At 40.6% G+C, this 26,886-nt stretch overlaps 1 protein-coding gene across 1 annotated transcript in view; it reads left to right on the forward strand.

The window, feature by feature from the left end:
• jph3b (junctophilin 3b) overlaps nt 1-26,886 on the forward strand; it is a 56,015-nt gene that overhangs the window by 24,762 nt on the left and 4,367 nt on the right. The window contains exons 4-5 of the mRNA XM_085414671.1: nt 12,232-12,356; nt 14,616-15,592. Coding sequence (XP_085270797.1) covers nt 12,232-12,356; nt 14,616-15,592 — 1,102 coding nt within the window. The remainder of the gene's footprint in view (nt 1-12,231; nt 12,357-14,615; nt 15,593-26,886) is intronic.

Here is a 26,886-nt window from a genome sequence, read left to right on the forward strand (position 1 = left end):
TTGAACGTATTAGAGAGGAGCGGACCCAAAGATGGCACCTGCTCGCTTAAATAAACACATGAGTCCCTATATTAATGTGTCTGATCTTCTGGCCCCACTCACATTAACCTGCCTAACATTGTGATGACTTAAGAAATTTAAGGCTCAGTTTGTAGGTTTTGTGTTTGTTTGTTTATTATAAAATGGAATGCATTAAAGTGCTTTGGAGGACTACTGGTAAAACTTAAAGCTTCGATTTAAAGGCTTAGCCAGATTCTGCTCTATATCTGTGAGATAAGTGTTTAGTGTGTGCAAGTTGACTATTTTGAGTTAAGATATTTTTCCCAACACAAGAACACAGGAGCAGTGAATTGGCTAATAAAAATGTCTGAATCTTCCTGGATTTTAAACCTAGTAATCAGTTATAACATCCTCCAACTTCTGTTTCTAATCTTAAAGGTTTGAATGTGGGTCATAAAATAATTTATATATAATCCATACATTTTTTGGGGCTGTGGATCATTGTCCTCTCTCAGTTTTGGTTGTGCTTCACCCAAATATGAAGATCTGAACTTTGGCTCTGTCTGTGACTTTGTGTTTACATGCTTTGTTGTCATGTTAGTATTGTATAGCTACAGATCACGCCTTTTCTTCTGTACAACAGATACTGAAGAGTGTGATTAGAAACAGCTGGCTGCAGAGTGACAACAGTGTCAGTCAGCGTGTGAAGCAGCTGTCTGAGCTGTTTTTTTTCTGATTAGCAGTTGACCTTGGAGCAGATCAATAATGCAGTAATGTTTTGCACTCTGTTAATGATGTACAGCATATACGTTTAGGAGCAGATCGCCAATTTTCCGCAAGATGTCAAGTTGCTTTCTGAGATGGATGAGCTCGTTAAAATGGAAATATTGAAAACACCAGAGGGTGTCAAAGAAATGATGTGAGGTGGGACGAAGAGAAAAAGGCATAATAAAGTGAGAGAAAAAACCCATTAGAAGTGAGGGCAGATTTCCGCATTATGCCAACAACACTGGCAGAGCGCCTGAAAGAGCAGAGAGGCTGAATTACTCTCTCACAGACTAACCTGCTCTTGCTTATAAGCTTACCTGTGTAGATCGTGAATGAAGCTGCTGAACATGTCTGTGTTTGTAGAGTGCATGCATGAGGAGCTGAATAAGTAAAGATCCAATCCTATTAGTCCTGCTGACGGTCTTCCGCTGAGGGCAGTGTGACCACAGCGAGCTACAGCTGCTCAACTAATTCCTCTCACACTGTTGAGAAGTCACGTACATAGAAGAAAGAAAAACAAATTAAAGGTAGCAAACACATCAGCCGCTCGGTTTCTTATATTATGATGACAATATATTTGCATTCGTAGTGACTTGTAGGCTTTTTACAGCACAGGCCAAAACATCATACTGTAGGTTGGCTCACATAGTTTCCATGGTTTCATCTTTCTTGTGAGAACTACTTTATGAATTTAACTGTGCTTAAATGCTCAACTTGACAGAGACCATTTTTTAAAATAAAAAATAAAAAAGTGCATTAGTTTGCTGTAGTAGCTAGTTGAGTTATGGGTGAGTAACTTTTGCTTCCAGTTTACCTGTCGATGCTAAATTAGGCTTCAGATTGTGGACCTTTCTCTGGACACAGACTGATACATCTGGGTCACTCTGTAAAACACTGAAAGTGCTGACTTTTGGTTTTAAAGGCATAAAAATCCCTTCAGTTCACTAAATAGTCATATTAGTTATTGGTGTTCAAATAAACAAAGTTTATTCATCTAATATTCAGTGTTTATCTCAGTCACCGTATTTAAAATATATCTAGAATATATTTATTTAAAACTTTATTTTAAATTTCATAAAATATCTGCCACACAGAATGACGTCAGTGGTGCGACTTTTACTTTGAAATAATGAAGTTTTTCTCGCTTTCAGAGGTCATTACATTCCAATTTTAAGCCTAGTGTCTTCCTTCATTTTTAATAAAATGCTGACTTATTTAACAATTTAACTTAAATTTCATTATTGGTATAATTCATTTCATACTCGCAGGGTTTCCTGGTTTATATCTGTTCTTTCCTCGTCACCATTTAATTCTGTGTTTTGCACCAGTTTCATTTTTACTCTTTCTGAACTCTTTTTAAAAATATATATATATTCTAGGTCGCATATTCTGTTCTTTGTTGCAGTCATACCTCAGTTTTTATATGTTTATCCAAAATACAACCTAAAATCTTATCCTAAGTCTCTAACATAACATGAAATGTAGCTGTGTGGTTGGAAACGGTGCTTTGCAGCTTGATCTTGCAGGTCTAAGACACAAAATATGGAATAAAGACTAATGCCGTAAAAGTTAAGCTAATGAATGCTGAGTTAAATTGTGCTTGAATATTTGGAAGGCAAGAGCTCATGCACAAGTGGGTAGGCCTGAATTATTTTTGAGGAGGGACGGAGTGTCCTTGTTTAAAGTAGGGTGCCACTTTATGCATGCTTAAAGCAGATAAACCCAGATCTTGACACAAACAATATTTAAATGAAATTTTTGCATGATAGCAGTTGGAACAAAACCGAAACTAGGCATCCGTATCAATATAAATAGTTTTGCAATGTGTGCTGGGATTTTGAGTTAAATGCAAACTACGGTATTGCAGGCGTTTGGGCATATCTTTACTTAAAATTAGATTAATGGTAGTGGCCAGTCTGTAGCTTGTGTCATGGTTGTGTTTAAGAAACAAACTGGTAGAGTGTTTTCCTTCTGAGCTGCAACTGTCTTCTTAGACACATCTTCATGTAGCTTTAATCTGTGCTGTGTTGTGTTTATTGAAGCCCAAGTGTGACCACAAAACTAGCAATCTAGGTGGTGCCCGTGGACAACTGCTTTGTTTTTCCAACATTCTGCAGGTTTTTGCTGTCTCTTGCTGTTGAGTTTCATCTATTAAAACGGCTACGTAGGACACCTGTGTGTGAACTTAAATATGTCATGGTCCTGGGCCATGTTGGCCCAGTATTCTTAGTTTCTTGTATTTTTGTATTTCGTTCCTTATTTAGGCCATGTTTCCTGAGTTGTCCTGTTGTGTTGTTCCCTAAGTGTTTTCCCTTCGTGACTCTTACCCCCTGTGTGCCCGTCTGTGTATTTATGAGCCCTCGTCTCTCTTTGTGTTTATTCCATGTTTCCCCTGCCCGTTATGGCTGTGTTCTTCCTGTGCTCTCTCTCTCCCCTCCTGTCTGAACCCCCATGTACTTCCTGTTTTACTTTGTGATTCCCGCACCTGTATTTGTTTGTTTCAACTATCTGAAAAAACTCATGTAAGGTCTTCTGAATGGGTTTCATCAGATAGGGCATCTGGCATAAAACAATCACAAATGCGGAGTTACCTGCTGTGGTGACCCCCAGCTGAAAGTAGCTTTACTACCGCATTAGCAAAAATAATGTCTGTAGACTGTGGGACGATTGGCGATCCCATTGCCTTTGAAATGGTTGCTTCAAAGGAACCAGGTCTGTGACCTCTTGCAGTCAATTGCTGCCTTCAAAATGACTTTGATGTATCAAGATAGCAATAACAAGTCAAGAAGAAGGAAAACGTCTGCTAACAGTTTGGGATTGAATGGACTGAAGTTGGCAAAAAACTGATAAATTTGTGAAAATCATAAATCGGTTGCTTCTAGACTCTGCTTACAATCAGAGTCCAGTCTGAGCTGTAACAATACAATTTTATTTATATAGCACATTTAAAACCAAAGGAATACCTAAGTGCTTCACAATAATGCAATAAGAACGGCTCCATAATTTAGTGATTTACGCATTGACATGGCTTTTAAAGGGTTCCTTGTTTAAGTTCAGCTGGAGATGATCTCGGGGTTGCATCACCGTGGCAGCCCCTTAGAACCTCATAGATGTTATACGGGGATTCAAAGATTCCTCCACAAAATGGGACGTAGTTTCATCAGGATGACAATGTAACTGCAAAATGGCACTGGCACTTAATATTCAATTTAATTCATTTTAATTTATGTATCTGCCACCAAATCACAACAGGAGTAACCTCTACAGCTACAATAGCAGAGAGAAAACTCCAACAATCAAACCACCCCCTTTGAGCAAGCACTTGGCAACAGTGGGAAGGAAAAACTCCCTTTTAACAGAAAGAAACCGCTGGCAGAACCAAGCTCAGCTATGTGCTATGACCAGATAAGGATTGTGGGGGAAAGTATATATAAATGAATATAGGAGTATAATGAGAGTACAATCAGTTGAATCAAGCAGTCATTCTGAGTCGAAGAACTGTTTGACTGCCTTGAGATCAAAAACAGTTGATGCAAATACTTGTAATTGGACTGCAAAATAAATCCAATGCAATCACTGGGCAACAACCGATTTTTCCTAGTCATAAGGAGGTTGTTGTTCTATTTTTACTCTAGCGTGATTGAGTGTTTCCACTGTTACAAAGCCCACAGTCCACAATAGGAAGGGCAGTGTTGGCACAAACACACCTGAAATCCCAGACTCATCTGGAACCAGTTTTTTACCTTTAGGTTTTACTTTCTGATTACTTTCATTCTTACTCACAGTTTGGTTATGTTTGGCCCAGGAAATTACACAGAGAGGTAAACATGTGTATGAAAGAACCATTTTCTAGTAAACATGTAGAAGCTTATACAAGTAAGGCATTTTAAAATCGCTTATTCACACATAACTGGCACATAGGTGCAAAACTGTGGGGGGGTTCTTTGGTTTGCTGATTTGTTGTCAAAGCTGTGGGCAAGATGTGCCAGCTCAAGGGCAGTAAGGGGCAACAATATGACAATAAACCCCTCTGAAAGCATGGATTTGTAAACATATCATCCTGAGTTGGGTCATTAAAAGATCATGATGTCAATTGATTGCGTTGTTAGTGAATGCTCCAACCTAATTCAGGATGTATTAAGCATTTAATGTTGTTTCCACAGAAGCATAAATATATATATATTTATGCTTCTGTGGAAACAAAATGGTAAAGTCCAATTTATTAGTATAGTACGTTTATTTTGGCCTGTTTTTCATCATTTAACATCAGGGTTCTGAGACTGGAGCATGAAGTTGTCGGCATATTGCTGAGGTAACATGCAGATTTTACTAATTTGATGAGTAACAAAGTGGTGATGCTTTAAATATTTGCTCAGAGCAGGTTGCTGATTTAGGATAACGGCACAACTTTACTTGCCCAGAATAACCTAACTGTACATACAGTTTTAGCCTGGCCTAGCTCTCCGCTCTCCTACACACACACACACACACACACACACACACACACACACACACACACACACACACACACACACACACACACACACACAGAAATGTCTAACCCAGATTCGGGCAGCAATGTAGCACAGCACAGAACAGCCTCTCTGTATGTGTGTGTGTGTGCGTCCCAGAACAGAACAGCAGGGTATTTCCTTGTGGAACACCAGGAGAAACCCTGAGAGGTGAAACAGTCACAGGATAATTGCTTCAGTTCTCTTTGAGCAAAATGAAAGCACAATGTGTGAGGATTTGTGGCCCTTTTTCGTCGATTTCTTGCTGTGTGTATGTGCGTCTAAAATTGTCCATAGGCTGAGTTTGAATGTACATCCTACTTGTTCCTAAAGGCAGGGCAGCAAGCAGTGAGGTCAGGGGTCGGGTTTATCTCCTGAAGAGAATCCAACAGCTGGTAGAAATTCAGGGTCAGCTGTCCACGTGCCTGATGTTACAGTAAATCCCAGATTTGTTTATATGTGTGAGTGTGTGTGTGTGTGTGTGTGCGATACCAAGCTCATGTGCCCTGATTACTGCTGTCACATGTGCTGATGTAACTGATTTCTCATCAGGCTACCTGTGATTAGTCAGTACCAGATAAACACACCAGTGACTCACTGTGTCACAGGACTCCAGTCGCTGAAGTTCTGTGACCTCGTTTCATTGGTAAGCCTAAAGTTCAGCACAGAGACACACACACACACACACACATTGAGTTTCCATCACTTCACAGGGCGTTACACTGACTTACATTCATTTGCCGGTGATTTATTCTAACTTTAATCCAAAACTGTATTTCATACTGTGTACTCCAGTATTTACACTTACTATTGTGAGCATGATTATATGAAGTACTGGGGCTTTGCAGTCACACGACAGCTTAACCGCATGAGTTTAGCCTCTCTCTACCAATTTGGATGTGTGACAATATAGAGTCAAATAAATAAGGCCTAGACACTGCCTGTGACTACTCGGCAAGCACCAGTCACAAGGGAATAATGCGCATTTCCTGGCAAGTCGTTGCTAAAGGCTGATAAGAGCTGCTTTGAAACGGTCACACAGGCCTAGAGACGAGTGACCTCCTGGAAACCACTGGTCTCTGTTTCTGGTTGGCGTGTTTTAAGGCTTTTAAAGCTGTTTTACTCCAGCTCAGCTAGTAGCTAGCAAGCATTTGCAGACAAGTTGACATCTTCTGTGCAAAGTGTGGAAATCCCAATGCCGTAAAAGCATGCCTGGATAGAAAAAACCCACAGTGGAACACTAAAAGTTATGGATTGGCCTCCATACGTGGAAGTTTAGGAACAGAAATATCCCAACTGAGACACAGCGGAAGTGTCCATGCTGAAATTGACAGATTTACCTTATGGGGGCTTGTTTTTGTTGGAGTCCCGGCACTGTTTAGACAGATTTATATCCCCACAACATGAGTAATACAGACACACACACTATTAGCAGTGATGCAAACCGGAAAGCTTTGTGAGATATGAATCATCCTCATCATCATCAACTGGTTCAGAGCGATGACAGAGATGATGGAGGAGCTTAGAGCGTGAGCCCCGGATTAGACTTTCTCTTCCTGTCTCTTTCCTAACCTCATCTCATTGCACTTTGTTGTCTTCCTCCGTATCTCCTGCATCGCTCTGTTTTCATTCTCCTCATGTCCCCTGTCCTATTATTTCGCCTGTCCTTTTGGCCTTGATATCCCTGCTCATTTAGTGTCCTCTGAATGTGTCACGTTTTAAGCATCAATGCGGCTTTCTCAAAGTGTGCCGTCAGTTAAGGAACATTTAGAAGGTGTCTCCGAGATGTAAGTTAGATGTGGGGGTGGGGATTGTATGAATATACAATATTTTATTAAGCCTTATTTCTTTCTTTTAGGGATCTATTTTAGCACTACTGTGCACAGCAGGTGCTCTACACAACCTCTGTGGTGCAGATACTGTATCTGTAGTAGCCATCATACGTTTTGAGAAACTTGCTTTATTGTTCCCTAGCAACAGCCCCAAACCCAAAGATTTGCTGTCTGGCATTAAGTCAGGCCACCGGTTTGTTTCAGATCATAGACTGTATACAAATGATGAATGTAGACAGGTTTAGACAGGTCCACGTTTACAAAGTGAAGCCGATGCTGAAATGGCTTTAAAATTTGTTCTTTTTTAACACCAGCAGGGGGCGACTCCTCTGGCTGCAACAAGAAGTTTATTTATATAGACGTGTATTAGGAAATATATCTACTTCTCATGCAATATGTGACCTCAGTAAAAACTTTCTTGATTAATTTATTGTCTCAAATGCTAATTTGAAGTCTTACAGTATGATGTTAAATAGGTGATATATGAGGATAAGCTTTCAGGCTGGCCTCTGTTGTGATTGTCACTAACACGTGAGCACAGTTTTCCTTGCTTTCTCAGCAGAGTTATTGTCAGTTTTGTTGTTGCTGTGTTTTATTAACACATTGTTTGTTCATCCATTTTCTTCCACTTATCCAATTCAGGCCTACAGGGTGGAGTGCTGGAACCTATCGCCACTTTCAAAAGCTGAAAGGCAGAGTACACCCTGAACAGATCACCAGTCTATTGTAGGGTTAACACACAGAGGCAGACAGCCATTCACACTCACATTTACACATACTTCAAGTTTATGGCAAGCTGCCCCTAATTATTTTTCATTGTATTTATTTTTTTATGTGGTGTTTGCATGTTGTCCCTGTTCTTGTGCAGACTGCTTCCACCTACAGTCCAAAGACATGCATGGATTGGGTTAACTGACAATTCTGAATGGGCCACAGGTATGAATGGGAGTGTGAATGATTGTCCGACTTGCTCATTTTGGTCATCCTTTTATTTTGATATCTCAAATTTTACTTTGAAATCTGGAACTGCGGTCAGCTACGTTTCCCAACAGCACAACAAAACCTTTGGAATCCTATTTATTTTTATTTTCTTAACTGAGCTTTGAATATGATAAGACTATGATAGTACTAAAATCCAGGTCTGCATAAAAATATAGCAGCAACAGTGCTAGCTTGTTTCCTCCTGTCCACTCCTGCCATGACTAGGATACCACTGGTTATCCTCCTTCCCACAATTAACCCGACAGTGATTTGGTAACGTCGAATATGTAACATCTTTTAACTCAATCTTTCTTTCAGTCTCACACCAATCTTCTTCACTCTCCATCCTCACACTGTACCTGTCCTTTGTCCTCCTTCCCTCCTCCTCATCACCTCCCTCCAGCTCTGCTTCCTTTCCTCTCCTCTTCCTGCCCTCCATCTGTAGCTCTTTTTTTTCGTCTTCTCTTGGACAGGATGCTGTGTTGTATAATCAAGCCCTCTTTGAACAGGCAGCTCCTTTCTCTCCAGGCAGTTGATTCATCCAGAAACAGGTTGTTCCCTGGGAAGACGGGAGCAGGACAGGAAGTTGTGGAGGAAAGGATGACACAGAATTAGACAGAGAGACTTTTTTAAGAGTGGGCTTGTGTGTTCGTGACATTTAAACCACATGAAGATTTTTTTATTTATTAAAAAAGCACTATCCTTGATTATGCTGTGTAAATTAAGGAAACAGTCTTTTCCCTTTCTTTATACCTCACCTCCCTTACAACCAGGAGGCGTGCACTCACATGGTGGTGTTGTGTATGCTGTGAGCCTGACACAGTGGATGCTGGCAGAGAGTCCACAGAGGGGAAAAGAGAAACAGAGAGGCCGAGAAGAAAAAATCAATAGCCATCGACATGCAACACTGCATCAAGACTGTTACTGCCCAGAGAGGGAAAAGGGATGGATGGAGACGCTTTTGTAGACGAGTGGAGAGCCCTTGGATAGACAGAGGAAGATAGGTGAATGGAAATATAGAGATGATGGGGAGAGGAGGGTTGTAATTGAGAGAAAAGATCTATTTGATATTACCAGAGAGAAAGAAAAGAGGGTGGGACAAGAGGTACATGAAAAGGGGTTTGTTATAAAGAAGGCAGGGGCAATTAGAGAGAGGCAAAAAGAAAAATGAGGAATAACAGAAAGAGTGAGAGAGTGGTTTTAAAAAGGAGACTGAAAAAGAGGCTGTTAGTGAGATGAATGGGATGTGAAAAGCCTGACAGCCTGAGAGGCAGTGAGATGAATTATTTTGTGATAGTAAACACATTTTCAAGCAGAAGATTACAGCGCCTGTAAACAGATGAATGCATGCTATCTCATCATATTGTGGCTCTGTAGTAATTGTCCCTCCGCAGCTTCTGTTTGAGGTATCATGTAATATGCTGATGCCTGCGCGTGTTTGTCACCTTCTGGCTCAGGTGTCTTTTATGAAAGAGATTCCATATAAACACAAAATGAATAATGCCGGTTCTGTTAATAAGAATACCCCAGAATAAATGCTTTATATGGGCACAGCAGTGATGTGATTGATGTAGGTGTGTTAGTCAAGCTTCCATAATGACAGGAAAAATGTTATTATACAACCAAAGCATTATGACCTTTTCTCCAGTTGTGTTTTTTTTTGGCATTCATAAATTTTCTCCTACTTAGACGTAATTTCTGCACAGAGTAAAAATGACAAAAATCACCTGCTTGGCTCTGAGACGCTCTATTATGCTCATTTACACCTCAGTTTATTTATTTATTTATTCAATTCTTGGACTTTACTAGAGGTGCTGTGCATGATTCACATCTCAAAAAGTAATCATTGATTGTCTTATACTGCAGCACTTCAGTTCATTCACTCTCTAAAATTAATCGTTTAGCTTCTCTTCTTTAAAGCACAGCCTTTAAGCCTGCTTTCTTCTGAGCAAAGCAAAATGTTTTAATAGCAGGTGGGTGGAGCTTCTGTGGTTATAGCTGATGCCAACAGTAGGAAAATAAACTGCCTGGAACTGAATATTTGGCTCAGAGAGATACTTAAGATAAGATAAGATAAAACTTTATTAATCCCTCAGGTGGGTTCCTCTGGGAAATTGTACATACACTGACCTCACTTTCTAAACTTTATCCATGTTTAATATGAACATTTGTTGCCTTGGAAACCCAGATAACCCACCTTCTCTGGGGGAAAATACCCATACAGCCAAGGTATGCAGAATAGCATTTCTTTTAATGCAAGATATGTCAAAGTAGCAGAAGCAAAGTAACTACAGAGGGCAAGGCCTTACTGAATGGTTTGTTGAATATGAAAAACATATCAGTCTTATGTTGTGACTTTCTTGGTTATCAGATTTCAAACCACTCAAATAGTTATAGTAGGTTTTGGACATGCGTGTCAGACAGCACTTTCTGCCATTTAAAGCACTAAATGAAGTTCTTTTTTTTTTTTAAGAGTGGTGTAAATCCCTCCATTGGATTTCCAGGAAGGTACAGAATCAGTAAAAATGTGCCGTGATGCTGTGATGCCCAATATGACTGCTGTTGGCTTTTTCTGCTAGTTTGAGAAACAGTCAGCCAAAAAGGTTGCTCACAGTGTCTTCGCTTTTTATATAATGAGCTAGATACTTAGCAATGTTTATTTAAAAAAAATCTATTAAAGGGAGTCCCTGTTTAGAATAACTGTGACAATAAACAGATTTTAACCTTCCTTTTAACTATGCAAGTGTTCAAGCTACTACAGTGCGACATCACCCTTTGGGCTACAAACACCGGGATCTAATTAATGGAGCAAAGTTGGTGTGTTCTGTAGGTGCTGTGTGAATAAGCCGGGGCTCAGCCACAAATACCCCTGTATCAGTGAAAAACTGAAACACTGTGGAGCATTGTTGGCACTTTTATTGTTCGAAAGGTCAGTTTCTAATGACTTTTTTAAAATTACAGTATTTTTGGACAGTGGTTTTTCTTTTATTCTATTCTTTTCCTTATCTCCCTCTAATGTACTGCACTGTTTTATATTCCCTATTTTTAGACATGTATAGCTAAAAACTCCTACTTAACACTGTTCTACAAACTTTTTATAAAAATAAAAGAATTATAGCCTCAACTGTGTCTATTTGTACGCACAGTTGAAGCCATAAGTGCAAAAGCCCCACCCACTCTCTGGTCAAACCTTCTTCTTGCAATGGTCTGCCAATCATAATATGGTTGATTGAAGGAAGGGGAAAGGAGACACAATTGATTATTCCAGCTAGTGGATGAGCTGAGGAGATGCACCAGAGGATCAAGGATTATTTTTGTGGCTCGATTTCCTCAGTGTGTGGTTTTTTTGGGGTTTTTTTGTCCTGTCTCTCTCCCCTAACCCCCAACCGGTTGTGGCAGATGGCCATTCCTCCCTGAGCCTGGTTCTGTTTGAGCTTTCTTCCTGTTGAAAGGGAGTTTTTCCTTCCCGCTGTCACCAAGTGCTTGTTCAAAGGAGGTGGTTTGATTGTTGGGGTTTCACTGTATTGTTGTAGAGTCTTTACTGTCCAAAATAAAGTACCTTGAGGTGACTGCTGTTGTGATTTGGTGCTATATAAAAATAGAACTGAATTAAATTGAAATTTTGAGCTGTAGTTCATGCAAATGTGCTCTAGTATAGTCCAAGCATGAAAACGTGAAACTGGAAATGAGCAGAATAGGTCCCCCTTAAAGATTAAAGATTAAAGTTGGCCTTTTGTGCTGTATTCATTTATGTTAAACTGGTATGTTTTAAAATAGATTTTAAGATTTTATTGACTGACTTTAAAGGGTTTTCATGAACCATATACACCAGAATGTAGTGAAGGGAACAATGGTTACAGTCAGGGCTGAGTGGGCTGAGTCAGTTACTATATTTAAGTTTCATATTTCAATATATTTTTAGGGGAAAAACATTCCTGATTTTTTTTAAATACATTTCCCAAACCGTTTCTCTCTCTTTTACTTTTACTATGGTTTAGCTGTCCTCATATGCGTTTTTTTCAAATGTTTGCTTCATTTAGTTGCTGCTGTCAAAATGCTCAGCAACAGAAAATTTGCTCAGAAAATTTGTAATATGCTATATAAATTAAAGTTATTATTTTTACTATTCTGTGTTTCAGGACGGCTCACGCACAGGGTAAAGCTGAGGCGGCGGTAGCAGCAGCTCAGAAGGCCCAGGAAGAGAGTCGCATCGCGAGGGTCACTGCCAAGCAGTTCTCCCCTTCTTTCCAGCACCCAGGAAATGGTGGGCAACCATACATGCACTGATTAAAAATTTTATATATAGCACATGTTCATATCCGTCTCTATAGAGATCCAGAAACCAAGCCAAGCAGGCAGCAATATGTAAGCATACACCCCGAACACACAAAACACATCAAGAGCTGTGTGTGTGGTAAAGGTCAACGCCAACCACCCTCCAGCTTTGCGGTTCTGCAACTGTCACTCATACCTGTAGAACGCTGCAGGTAGCCTACACAGTCCAACATGCAGCGTGACACACACGCACACAGTGACTTCATGCTGTGCACTGTACACACACACGGAGCTGAGATGACAGTGATTGTTCTTTTGCCGTCAATTCTGCTCGTCTGCTTCTTCGCACAGCTAAAAAAAAACCTCACACACACAGAGTTGTGAGAGCATCTTTGTCAACAAGCATCAGCGCTGACATTTTGCAGGATGTTTGTTTTGATAACCTGTTTTGATAATCATCATCTACCTTACTGTTGCCGCCTCTTCTGCTTTCTGACAAAAAATAAAGGACTGTATAGAAAGATGTAAAGGTGGAATGGATGAGAAGATCGATTATGGAAGGATCTTTACACTTCTTCTCCTCCCAGTTTAATTTTTGTAAATGTTTTTTTAAACAGGCTTATAAAAAATCAGTGAGATGGCTTGTGTTTTTATACTTGACATATTTTTTTTTTATTTGGAAGGCATTGCCAGGCAACTTTGGCGCCATGTAGCTGATTTGTTAATGTTAATCAAGTGGACTTTGAGTGGAGGGAAACTGCTGCAGTGCACAAGTCCTTCAGCAGACACAGAACTCCCTACTGTGCTTTGTTCACTGTTTACGTAACAGTTTCAGAAAAACATGGAGAGTAGCTAGAATATTCACAATTTACCGTGTGATATTTTTTTAAGTTTATTTATTTATTTATTTTTGTAAAAGTCTCAAAAACTCACAAAAACTGTATGTATCAAATGTGATACACTAGCCATAAACCCGGCATGCTTGTGCGTGGCTTGTCCGTAGTTGCTGTGCCCATGTTGTAGCTATTTACTGTCAGAAGGGGGCAGTGTCCTGGTTGGCCTGTCACTTAGGGGCTGCTATGGAGAAAAGTCATAATTTACAAAAAATACTTATCAAATACTGCAACCATTGTTTGCAATTTACACAAATGCTTTTTGAAAAATGTTTTGTACAGTCTTTACTGCTCGCAGAGATCTTGACATCAACTCTTTTCTGTTCAAGCCAGCTTTTTAATCAGTCAGCATTTGACCTATATAGTCATCAAAAAGGAACCTGACAAACCAGTGGGTGACATCTACCTACAACCATCTCTTATACTGTGTGATTGGGCTACACACTGCAAGCTTTTTGGTGTTTTTGTGTTGTTAAATTCCCACAATCCCAAAGATCTGCACAAACAGAGACTTACTTAATAATGCTTTTTTACTACAAGCCAAAGTTTCACATTTTACACAAACATTTATTCATTTATTCTGGGCTTTTGAGCACTTATCCTCTGTCACATATACACTGAAACTCTAATGAATACACTGAATCGGGGGAATTTGGGGTTCAGTATTTTGCCCAACAATACTTCAACATGCTGACTGGAGCAGCTGGAGGTTGCTGTACCATAAATGCTACAGTCGTCTGATGACTTCCCTTCTCTTCTTCTTCTGTCTCCTCTCCTATGTGCTCTGTGCTCTGTCTACCCCACATTGCACATGCACAAATTAATTAAATCAAATGAATTATTTTTGCTTTGATCATTATGTTTTCCTCTTTGGCTTCTTGGTGATGTGGGAGAAATGAGAGTTCTGTTGGCCCAGTGGCTTTAATCCTGTAAGCAGATGGAGTAGGGAAAACACTGCAAACATAATGTCTAAAGAAAATTGTATTGTTTTCTTGACAGTGTTAAATTCAGCCCCCACTCTAACCCAGTCATTTTTACACATGTAACGAGATTTTATGCAGTGTTGTGCAACTTGTGGGATTATTTTCTGTGGGTGTTGTCACACTTACTCACCAGCCTAAAACAGTTGCATGTGATAATTGGAATTGCAATGATATATTTTATGTAATTGTAAGATTTAACCCCATCATGTTTTTACAACAGGCCCTTACTTTTTATTTATATAAGTTTTATGTTATTTTTTTCTACAGTGATACTGGTGTATCATTTAGAAACCCAGATTGGGTAATTCCAACAAGTAAAACTCCTTCATCTCCTCCTTCTCATCCTGAATGCCTTTCTGATGTCTTCTGCAGGTATGGAAGTGCAGCGTCCCAAACGTCAAGTGTCCAGTGAAGTGGAGGGCGAGGGTTTGTCGAGTAGCGCTGGTACGGCCGACAGTCCTGACCTGTATGTGAAGAGCGCAGCCTCTGACGACCCCTCTAACGACGCTGCAACCCCTGATCTCAGCCCGCCTTCGTCTTCGCCACCCCACACTCCGCCGCCACCTGCCCGGCCGTCGCAACGCACCAAGAGTGCCCGTTTCCACCGGCAGAGCGCAGTGGACCATGGGGACAGGGGAAGGGAGGGGGGAGAAAGAGGTGAGAAAGGTATGGGGGTGGTGCAGACAGAAATTCAGGTGTTGATGGAGGGAGGCAGTGTGGGAGGCGAAGGTGTTGGAGGTGGAGGAGGGAAGGGGGAGTATCCACGGGCCAACAGCTGGAGTGAAGACAAAAGACGGGGAATGTTGTCAAAAGGAGGTGGGGTCAGTGGGCGAGGCACTAGCCGGACCAACGGACACAAACACAGCTCCTCTAATCACAAGTCGCGGGAGCACAGCTCTTCCAATCACAGACAGGCCAGGTGGACAGAGTCATCCTCATCTGCCTCTTGGACGTCCAGCCACAGGGGCGTGCACGGCAGGGGAGGCCGGCTGCTGGAGCAGGACGAGGAGAAAATTAGCAACTACGAGATGGAGATGAAGCCTTTACAGCCCAGAGACTCAACCACCCACAAGCCCCATGGGCACGGGGAGGAGAGGCACGGTCACGGAGAGGGGCGTTCACACGCCGTACAGCGACAGAGGCATAAGAACCGAGATGGGAGGGAGGGAAGGGAAGGGAAAGAGGGGAGGGAAGGGGGAAAGGACTCAGCGCACAAGCTGGACAGACAGGGGGAGAAGCTGGACTCACGGCCTCTGCGCCGGGACCTCACCCTCTCCCCCCCTCTGAAATCCTCCCCCATCACACCGATGCAGCAGGACCACAGCCTCACACAGAGCAAAGGCAATTCGGTAAGACCGTCTTATTCTCTTACACGCCGACACTTTACCAGCTCTAAAAGACGAGGTCAAAACGGCACAAGGGATTTTTTCCCCACAGAGCTGTTGATTTCTGGCACTTAACGTCTAAATCATCACTTGCGCTTCACTAGCCACTGGAATATAACAGCTGACTGCTATAATGTTAGATTAATGATTCTTCAGACCATTTTTTTCAGCTTTAAATCTTAAGGTTGCAATCAGACCTGAAAGTTAAACTGTTACAACACAAATACCTCTGATGGCACAAAACTCAGCTCTTATGTTCCTTGCCTTGAAAACAACAATAAGTAGTTTTCTTGGGGTAATGTGTGTGTGGTTGCATTGCATGAGAGAGGACACAAGCAGCTATATGCAATATCCATCCATCCATCCATCCATCCATCCATCCATCCATCCATCCATCCATCCATCCGGGGGAGGGGAAGGGGGGACTGGAACCATTCCCAGGCACAGGGGATAAGAGGAAGGGTACACCCTGGACAGGTCACCAGTCTGTCACAGGGCTTTTATGCAAGAGTTTTATAAATTTGTATGATTTGGGCTTCAGTTAAGATTAGTTAAACCTCTTAGCTCCCAGAAATCCTGCCTATGCCAAACTTGCTCAATAGTACACCACTCTGGTTTCTGTGCATTTTGTGGCCATATGCTGTGCCTGATGCACATTGACCGTGATGAGCTCTCTCATTTATTATCACGCTTTGTGCTGATAAATTTGTGCTGAAAGCATTTTTATTATTCTCAGGAACAAACAGCTGCAGAGCAGATTGGCAGAGTCAGCAATTTCTTTAATTAGTTTGATTTGTTTTACTGAACAGTAACACAAACCTTTCCTCTGGTTTGAATCCGGTCGTCTTAATAAATACTGTCGTATTCCTGTGGATGTGGCCATGTGAAAGAAACATACAGACCTGTTTCAGTAATTATATATGTGTGGAAGCAGTTCCTCCACTAAGTCTGTTTGGGAGAATTGCCTTAATGTGCTTAAGCTTAACTTCATATAATACTGTGTTTAAACCTGTCGGAAGGATTCTGCAGCCCTGTCTCAATAAAGTCATGACATAAATCATGACTTAAACAAGCCCATTTAAAAAAACACAACATCTGGAAAGGCTGCACTCAAAAAAATAATTCATTGGATGAACGTAATTTTATCTTGCCTCTTATATTCCATCTAAACAAATCATGTTATATTAATCCATCTTGGTTGTGTTGTGTCAACACGATATATGTGTGTAGGTTTAACATAATATTAACATTAACATTCAATTAATTTGATTTTTGTTCAATCAACATGTTTGTACCACGTTAGTCTAATTAGATTTATTTAAATTCATCTTATATTGTTTAAACACTTTGGCACATCAAAAGTCTTGTTACAGGAACTAAAATATTTGTTTGTTACACCAACGATAATCTTGTTGAATGAATGAAATGTGACTTATGTCTGTAGTACATGTTGTATTCATATTACATAATGTTCAACAAAAGAATTCAACGGATTTACAGCAACTTCCAATCCACCCATCTCCTTATCTTTATCTGGGCTGCGGAAGTGATAGGGTAACAAGGGCAGGGTACACACTAGGTCGCTAGTCTATCATACAGAGACAAACAACCATTTGCACTTCAACACCTTTGGGTAATTTAGAATAACCAGTTACCCTTTAACTGTGGAGGAAACCAGAGTACGCAGAGAGAACCCACTGCAAACTTTGCCACATTGTGGATTTGAACCCAGGATCTTCTTGCTCTGAGGCAACAGCACGAATCACCATGGCATTAATCTGTCAATACAGACTTAACAAAAGTAGGAAAGCTATGCTTGATGATGCTTTATGTTGTTGTCCCTGACAAGTTAAACCATAAGAAATAGTAACAGCATACACGCGGTGTGGTTGTCTGCCTCTTGTAACCCCAGTGATTTTCCAGTGGTTTGACATCTAACGTGATCTTGTGAATTTCGTGAGTCAACTCAAAAAATGAAATTGGGTGGTTGTTACATGCACAAGATCCAAACTTGTAATTTGAACTAAATAATTCCATGTTTCTATGGTGAACGTAATTAAATCATGTAGCATCTGCATGAAATTCAGCAAATTAATTTGTTCTTGTTGAGATGACATGATACAATCCAGTAAGAGTGGCTGGATCCAGGCAACTAACCTTTAAGGGTGACATCACCCTTAAAGGTGTTTGTGTCACCCGTTATCTGCAGTATTGTACGCCACAGTACTCTTCTTTCATTTATCACTCAACTATTTGTGCCACTTTTTGTGTGTACTAGCCAAAAAAGCACCATGAGTGTGTCCCCAGTGAGACTTTCTGAAAATGTGTGCTAAATGCCATCACATCCCCATCAGTGCTTTAATGACAACCACCTTTTCACGCTGCCTTCCAGTGTGGCTGTTCAGATCAAGTGGAGACCTCCCCCAAAAAAGAGTAAATGTGAGGGACCAAAATGCCCATCTTAACCACACCAATTAAGATTATGGAGAGGTTAATGTCCACCTGTTTAGTAGCATTACCAGTTTTTCTGGTCATTTTGGAGCAATGAATGTATATAAATAATATACAGTGGGGCAAAAAAGTATTTAGTCAGCCACCGATTGTGCAAGTTCCCCCACCTAAAATGATGACAGAGGTCAGTAATTTGCACCAGAGGTACACTTCAACTGTGAGAGACAGAATGTGAAAAAAAAATCCATGAATCCACATGGTAGGATTTGTAAAGAATTTATTCGTAAATCAGGGTGGAAAATAAGTATTTGGTCAATAACAAAAATACAACTCAATACTTTGTAACATAACCTTTGTTGGCAATAACAGAGGTCAAACGTTTACTATAGGTCTTTACCAGGTTTGCACACACAGTAGCTGGTATTTTGGCCCATTCCTCCATGCAGATCTTCTCGAGAGCAGTGATGTTTTGGGGCTGTCGCCGAGCAACACGGACTTTCAACTCCCGCCACAGATTTTCTATGGGGTTGAGGTCTGGAGACTGGCTAGGCCACTCCAGGACTTTCAAATGCTTCTTACGGAGCCACTCCTTTGTTGCCCGGGCGGTGTGTTTTGGATCATTGTCATGTTGGAAGACCTAGCCTCGTTTCATCTTCAAAGTTCTCACTGATGGAAGGAGGTTTTGGCTCAAAATCTCATGATACATGGCCCCATTCATTCTGTCCTTAACACGGATCAGTCGTCCTGTCCCCTTGGCAGAAAAACAGCCCCATAGCATGATGTTTCCACCCCCATGCTTCACAGTAGGTATGGTGTTCTTGGGATGCAACTCAGTATTCTTCTTCCTCCAAACACGACGAGTTGAGTTTATACCAAAAAGTTCTACTTTGGTTTCATCTGACCACATGACATTCTCCCAATCCTCTGCTGTATCATCCATGTGCTCTCTGGCAAACTTCAGACGGGCCTGGACATGCACTGGCTTCAGCAGCGGAACACGTCTGGCACTGCGGGATTTGATTCCCTGCCGTTGTAGTGTGTTACTGATGGTGACCTTTGTTACTTTGGTCCCAGCTCTCTGCAGGTCATTCACCAGGTCCCCCCGTGTGGTTCTGGGATCTTTGCTCACCGTTCTCATGATCATTTTGACCCCACGGGATGAAATCTTGCGTGGAGCCCCAGATCGAGGGAGATTATCAGTGGTCTTGTATGTCTTCCATTTTCTGATGATTGCTCCCACAGTTGATTTTTTCACACCAAGCTGCTTGCCTATTGTAGATTCACTCTTCCCAGTCTGGTGCAGGTCTACAATACTTTTCCTGGTGTCCTTCGAAAGCTCTTTGGTCATGGCCATGGCGGAGTTTGGAGTCTGACTGTTTGAGGCTGTGGACAGGTGTCTTTTATACAGATGATGAGTTCAAACAGGTGCCATTCATACAGGTAACGAGTGGGGGACAGAAAAGCTTCTTACTAAAGACGTTACAGGTCTGTGAGAGCCAGAGATTTTCCTTGTTTGAGGTGACCAAATACTTATTTTCCACCCTGATTTACGAATAAATTTTTTACAAATCCTACCATGTGAATTCATGGATTTTTTTTTCACATTCTGTCTCTCACAGTTGAAGTGTACCTCTGGTGCAAATTACTGACCTCTGTCATCATTTTAAGTGGGGGAACTTGCACAATCGGTGGCTGACTAAATACTTTTTTGCCCCACTGTATGTAGTGTGTGATTAAAACAATGGTTAAAGTCTCTGCAGATAATTTTTCCTTTACTGTATGGGGTTGAATTTTTCTAAGAACACATGCATGTAAACCTATTAAAGTTAAAGGTTGCTGAAATTAGATTATTTTTATGTTATGCTACTGAGATACACATCATTGGCGTTTTGAAACTTTAATCAATATAATATATGTCTAACACTATGGCTGAAATTTTCCTGGCAAAATTTTTTTGAGGTGTTTTATTCAGAGATGCATTAAAGCGTGTTTCTGTCTATTTAGCTCAAAATTAAATGTGCGCTCAAAGATGTTTGAGGTACTGAGTATTTTTGTAGCCACCCACCATGCTCAAATTAAATTTTCCCTTATATCAGTTTTCGATCACTTTCATATCTTGATTAAATCTTTCCCCACGCTCATCGCTGTCATCTAGATTTAGTGGGAAAAAGTCAACAAGAGAATGTAAAAACTGCTTCTTCAGTGACAGTCTGGCACTCATTAGCTGATATGATTTCAGCATGTTATCCACAAGCTCAGCATAATTCTCTGCTCTGTGATTGCCAAGAAAATTCTGGACAACCTGCACGGATCCGTCCTATGCTGCTGATGTAGTTGGCTTCAGTTTTTTTTGAACTCACGCATCAGTTCATGAATTTCAGAATCCACAAAGACCAAACCTGGAGACCAAATGTAACTCTTAAATGCTAAAATGCATCAGCATTCCCACCTGGTCATCCTAGTTATCCAATTACTAGAAGATCATAACAACAACAAAAAGAAAAAATGTTTTTTTTTGTTGATGCTAGATAAAAAATAGTTGTCAGTTTTGGGGTCACCAAGTAAAATTTGTAAAAGCACAAGTAGAAAAATGCTTGTTGACCAGTGTAGCATTTGCTGATAATGTAGCACTTCACCTTCTTGTGGAAACACTCCGACTGCTAGCTGCATAAAAGCCAAGATGATGTTCTCCATAAGAGCAGCTTTAAGTGATGCCACAGTGGCCAAGTCCATATTTTATGTACAGTCTGTGGTTCAGGGCCTTTATGAACACATTCAGACAGCATGTCTTAATAACTCTGTAACGCTGTAACGAGATAAGCTCTGATATCGTCAGGAACACTCATTCTCTTACAGTTACAGGACTTGTAGTAAGTTAGTGACTCATGGACCTGCCATATTTACAAAAATAACCATTTCTTCTGGAAATTGTATCTGTCTTTTTCATAAAAAGCATGTAGAAAATAAACATTATTCTGGTTTTAGATTGTTTTGATACCTTATTTGTCTTTATAGCCTTTTAGCTCCCTTCACTTCTATTCACTGAGGACTATCTTCCAAGCGCCCTCTACTGTCCTCGAGTCTGAACTGAATCTAGTTTCTGAACCCTAAAGAAAGTGGAATGGTAGCTCTGAGTTCACCAGCTGTTCATTAACTTTGCCTGCAATTTAGTGCTGGGCAAGTAAAGAGAGATTTTATCAAACTTTTATTTCCTGGAAACACTCTGCTGCTCAAACACGTTTTATGCAAGTAAGTATGAAGCCAAAAGGCACTGAACAACTTTGGGTATAACATAAGTGACCCATTACACTTTACATTAAGCAATTTGACTTCATATAAAGTTGTTTACATAAAATATAAGTTATTACTCGGAATTTTAGCATGAAATTCTCCACTTGGCTTCAGTATCAGTGGACAGCAGCTGAATGGAGCGTTTTTCATATCTGTCATGTCACTGCCACACATTGATTTGACTAAAAGGATTTGTTGCCCACTGTCATGAGGATACATCCCATCCCCAGTGACATAACACAATGTTATCCCACATATTAAGATAATCCGGGTGGAGAGGCACAAGGTTTAACCTTATGAAATAAAGAAAGATTTTTTTGTACTGTGAGCGAGCGGGGAGGGATTATGCTGCTGTAATATAATTTTTTGGCTTCATCTTGACTTAGGCTGGTGGATGGCCCCATCCACGCTAATCCTGGGTGATAATATGGTCGCGGCATTAGCTAATGAAAGCAACAGGAAAATCACCAAGTGAAAACCACACATCGTACGCCGCAGACGTTCACTGAGCACATAAGGACGCACCCCATTTCTCCCTCTCGCACTCTCACTTTGCTTGTGTGTAAACTGCTAAATACAGTTCCTCGCTCCTCAAACAACTTGCTCACTTTAATCAGAATTTTTCTGCAGCAGTGTGATGGCTTTAGTGGCTGAGGCCGGTTGCTCATCAGTTCAGTGTGTGCTGCTACCTGCTACATGCAAACACAAAGCCTTAGACACATGGACACACACACTGATAGAGATACACAGAACCCCAGCAATCCTCTCTGCACCTTAGTAACAGCAGACTGGCAAACTAGCCCCATCCTCACAGACGGCCCCCTATTGGTTAACCAGCGCTCTGTTGCTAGGGAACAGCGTATGCCTTGCTCCAACGGCGCCAATCAGTGGGCGCGTGTCAGTGACAAAGGGGGGGGGGGGGTGGAGGTAGGGTGCTTGTGTGTGTGTTTGTGTGTTTGCAGCCGCAGAGAAACAAGTGAGATTTGTGTAAGACAGGTTCACAGCATGCACAGATACTATCACACTCAGATAAATACACAGCGAGAACGCCATGGGAATGGACACCGGGGCCCCTTCCGCATGCAGATGTGCAGCAGCACAAACACAGGCCCTCAAAATCAATCAGTCGATTGATCACTTACATCCGTCCATGAAGTGTTCGTACAAGTTTGCAACAGAAAGATGCATACAATAAAATTACTTTAAAAAAAGATGTGTTTTCTTTACCGTGTCTGCTCTAACATGAATACTCTGGACTGAAATAGTCACTCAAGAACATCAACTCAGCATCATGTAACACAGAAGCCAACCTCTGTGCATCCCATAGGCTCATATTTACATGAAGCTGCATCCCCATGGCCCATGTCCTACAACAACCATTAGTAACTCGATGACGAAGATATCTAAAAAGTAAACAACTAAAGTTACATTTAAAAATAAAAAGCATATTAGCGGATACATCTGAGACAAGCGATGAAAATATCTTTAAGATTAGCTGCCTCTGGAGGATCCCAGACTGTTTCTTTATTAGTCTTAGTTGCAGATTGTGGAGGAACAGGTGAAAAGCCCGAGACAGATGAAAGAAAAATTAGCAGGAATGTGTAATAAAAAGCATAAATAGACGTGTAATCAGTCACTAAAGTAAACTAGAAGCAGAAAAAGACAAATCTACTACAGAAAATAATCTGTCCTCTCCTGCTAATCCTGGTCAGCACACCTGCTGCATTTTGGCTTCTCTGCAGTTCATCCAAATCTTCCTTGGTATAGGCCACAAAAGAAACCATTACAGTACAGTTGTCAACCCCTGTAAGTGATAAAAGCACGAACAGGTCTCTCTGTATCTGCGTGGGAGAGATATGGCTGTGCTTTTGCAGCATTTCTTAAGATGATAAAAAGGCAGTTTTTGCGATATTTTGTCTGTGCACTTCAAAATTCAGATGAGGATCAAAACGCACACCAAGGTTACTAGCTTGGGGCGTATGTTGTGTGCTTGTGTTAAGGATTTTTTCAAAGTCACCTCAAAACTGAATCACTGCTTTAATTATCAGAACCTCTGTCTTTGATGCCGTGTAGGACTGTTTGACGGATAAAAACAGTCGTATTGTGACTTGTTGCGTCTACCAACAAGCGAGTGCCTTTAATGCAGACTTTTATAGCTATATGGATACTCTCTTAATTAAAAACATTACGGTAATTTAATTGTTGTGTCCTCCAGTGTTAATATTTCAGGTCTGAAAAACTAATTTTTTCAGGCTGGGCATCGTGATGGTGTAAATAACAAGACTTCAAACAAAAGTCCAGTTCTTTCTTTTTTTTTTTATTGAGGCTAAATTTGGAATGCACCATGCATACTGATGCTAAATTTTTACTACCAAAACATATTGTAATGTAGACACGCTAGCTGGTGTTTTCAGTGCACAGATAGTACAGCTGCATCAATCTTCTAACTCTCAGCATGATAGCAAGTAATTGTGTTTTCCACAAAGTGCAGCTATTCATTTGAGAGGCACACAGCATCCAGCTCAGTCCCAATTCACTTCAGTTTTATTTATACTGGACCAGTCCACAATAAAAGTCATGTCAATGTTCTTTATGTTGGAAGGAAAAACTCCCTTTGAACAGGAAGAAACTTCCAGGCAAACCAGGCTCTGGGAGCGAACAGGTTCAGGAGAGAAAACACGAACTATGGGAGAGCACAGGTAAAAGTTAAGTGGGATGTAAACATGCTAGGAGTCAGAGAGAAATGCTCAGTGCAGCATGAGAAGTCCCTCAGAAGTCTTAGCCCATAGTAGCATAATTAAGACATGGCTGATGGTCATCTGATCTAGTATTATTTTGAGCTTAGAGAGAGTTTCTCTCTCCTGAAACCCAACCGGGAGCTGGTTCCACAGAAGAGGGATCTAATAGCGGAAAACTCTGCCTCCCATTCTACTTAGAGTACAAAAAAGTCTGCAGTGTAAGAGCAAAGGCCTCTGTTGGGATAACATGATACTATGAGATCTTTAAGACATGATGGGACTAAATTTTTAAGACTTTCTTTGTTGGGAGAAGGATTTTAAATTTAACAGGGAGCCAATGAAGAGAACCCAATGTGGGATAAATATGCTCTGTCTCTTTTTGGTACCCGTTAGTCTTTTCACTGCAGCATTTTGGATCAGCTGAGGTTTGTGTAGGGAGCTGTTAGAGCAGCCTGATAATTAGAAACTAGAATAGTCCAGCCTTGGCGAAAACAGTGCATGAAATTTCTAATTTTAGCAATATTGTGCGGATGAAGATATATGTTTGTGGTGTGTGTTCCATATATTTTACTAATTGAAAATACTAGTTACAAATAAACGTTCTCCAGAACCAATGAAGGAATTAGACTTAAGGCCAATCTATTATATAATCAAGTACCCACTTTTTTAAAAGGGTGCTCTTAGAAGTTGGGTGTCAATATGGAAGTCATTAGTATCAAGTGGTGTGATAACACAAATAAGGACCTCATTTTTTAAATAAATTAGGTTAAATAAAACACACAAAAACAGGCCATCAGATGAATCATCCACTTGTGGTCTGGTAATAATTTATGACACGGATCTGTGATAAGCCTATCGCTGTGTTGATCAGCACAAACCTTGTTTGCAGCCTCTGGACGGATTCATTTACAACTGTGTTGCACTAATGCAGCTTAATAAGTGTGTGTAGAGGTTCACGGAGTCCTATTTTCCCTCTCCCACTGCAGCGATTGTTAAAATTATTTCAGAGGTAGACTTAATTAAAACCATAGGTCTTCTGCAGGTCCTCCTCTTTCGGTAAATCTTTTATTAAGAGTAAAAATCCGCTCTGTGTGTGCTAATGCCAGTGCAGTGCGTTATTTTGCAAAAGACAAAAAGTGGTCGTGTCAGTGGATATACTCGTTTTACTTGCACATAATTACCCACAGCGTACAGGTGGTCAGAAAGACTGGCCTTCACCCACATGACCCAGGTTGTCAGCAAGCATCTGCTGAAGTGTCACTGAGCAAGACACCACAGTGACACCAGCTCAAGGCTTCTGTAGTGCAGCCAAGCTTCACCTCTGACCTCACTCTCTCAGAGAATTTAGGCTTCCTTGTTCGATAAAGGCAGAAATGGAGTATTTATATTCACGTGCAGTTTTCGCCTTCGATCTTTTTCCTGTTTGTGTTTATTGAAAGTCTTTAACAAGAAGACAGGTAACACAATGCAAGGCAACAAAGAGATCACAAAAATTTCTGGTAGGCTTAAAACAGTTAACAGAAGCTATGTAAGTAAAACCCAATAGCTGTCTTTGGATTTTTACATGCATCACCACTCCTGCTGGTCTTTTCTCAAGTACTGCTGGTCAAAAAGGCAACTTGGCCCTTTCAAATTGTTTCTTTTCTGTGACATTTATTTTAGGTTACATATTTTACATGGACAGGGGTGCAATGGTTAGCACTGTTGCCTCAAAGCAAGAAGGTCTTGGGTTTAACTCCATCAACTCTAGCTTCCTCCCACAGTCCAAAGACATGCAGTTAGTGGCATTAGGTTAATTGGTGACTCTAAATTACCAATGAGTGTGAATGGTTGTCTGTCTGTGTGTATTAGCCCTGTAGCAGACTGGCGATCTGTCTGGGGTGTACTGGCCTCTTGCCCTATGACAGCAGTGTTGGGCAAGTTGCATTGAAAAAGTAATTAATTATAGTTACTAGTTACTTCTTCAAAAAAGTAACTGAGTTACTAACTGAGTTACAAGATTCTAAAAGTAATTAATTACTTAAAAAGTAACTATTACGTTACTTTAAAAAAAAAAAACTTTAACCATGGGGTCCAGGGTAGAATTGGCCATTTTTAACTACTTTTGATGTTTCCTCTACATTTCACCTTTAAAAACTATTTACTTTGCCTTGTTTGGTATCATCCTTTTAAGCACAACCTCACGTGTCTGAATTTACAGTTATTCTTTCATTTTGACATACTGTGTTAACACAATTGATCTAAAATCAGACAAAAAAACCCCATAAAATCCGAGTAGAAAAAGTTATATTTTTTACTGTAACAACCACAAACATGTTTAATGAATCATATTTCATAACTTTAAATGCAAATATAAATTGTCAGTTTTAAAAATCCTATGCACAAGTTTTGCAAACAACAAAGTTATTTGCATCCATTTACCTTTTACCTTGATTTTTTAAATAACCATTTCAAACTATTTACAGAACAATCAGCTGTTCTGCATTCAATAAGATGCAACACAAATTATTTGTGCCACTCCAAAAAAATAATTTCTGTCCACTATAAAGGAGAACATCATAGCCTGATACCTGCAGGTCTGACAGCAGGTGTATCACTCCTGTTTCTACCTGGAGACAGCAGTCGCCTCATTGTTCTGACACACAACACAAAACTATCCACAACACTACACACTAACTACACAAGACAACACATTAACTACACACTCCAAACATGCTAAACGTCGCAAATCTGTCACATCTCAAAACTCGCTCTCTCTCTTTTTCTGCTGTCTCTCTC

This window comes from Rhamphochromis longiceps, linkage group LG7, assembly GCF_057381845.1.
Source record: "Rhamphochromis longiceps isolate RC_006_pf linkage group LG7, R_longiceps_female_GT1.1, whole genome shotgun sequence".
Classification (NCBI taxonomy): Eukaryota; Metazoa; Chordata; class Actinopteri; order Cichliformes; family Cichlidae; genus Rhamphochromis; species Rhamphochromis longiceps.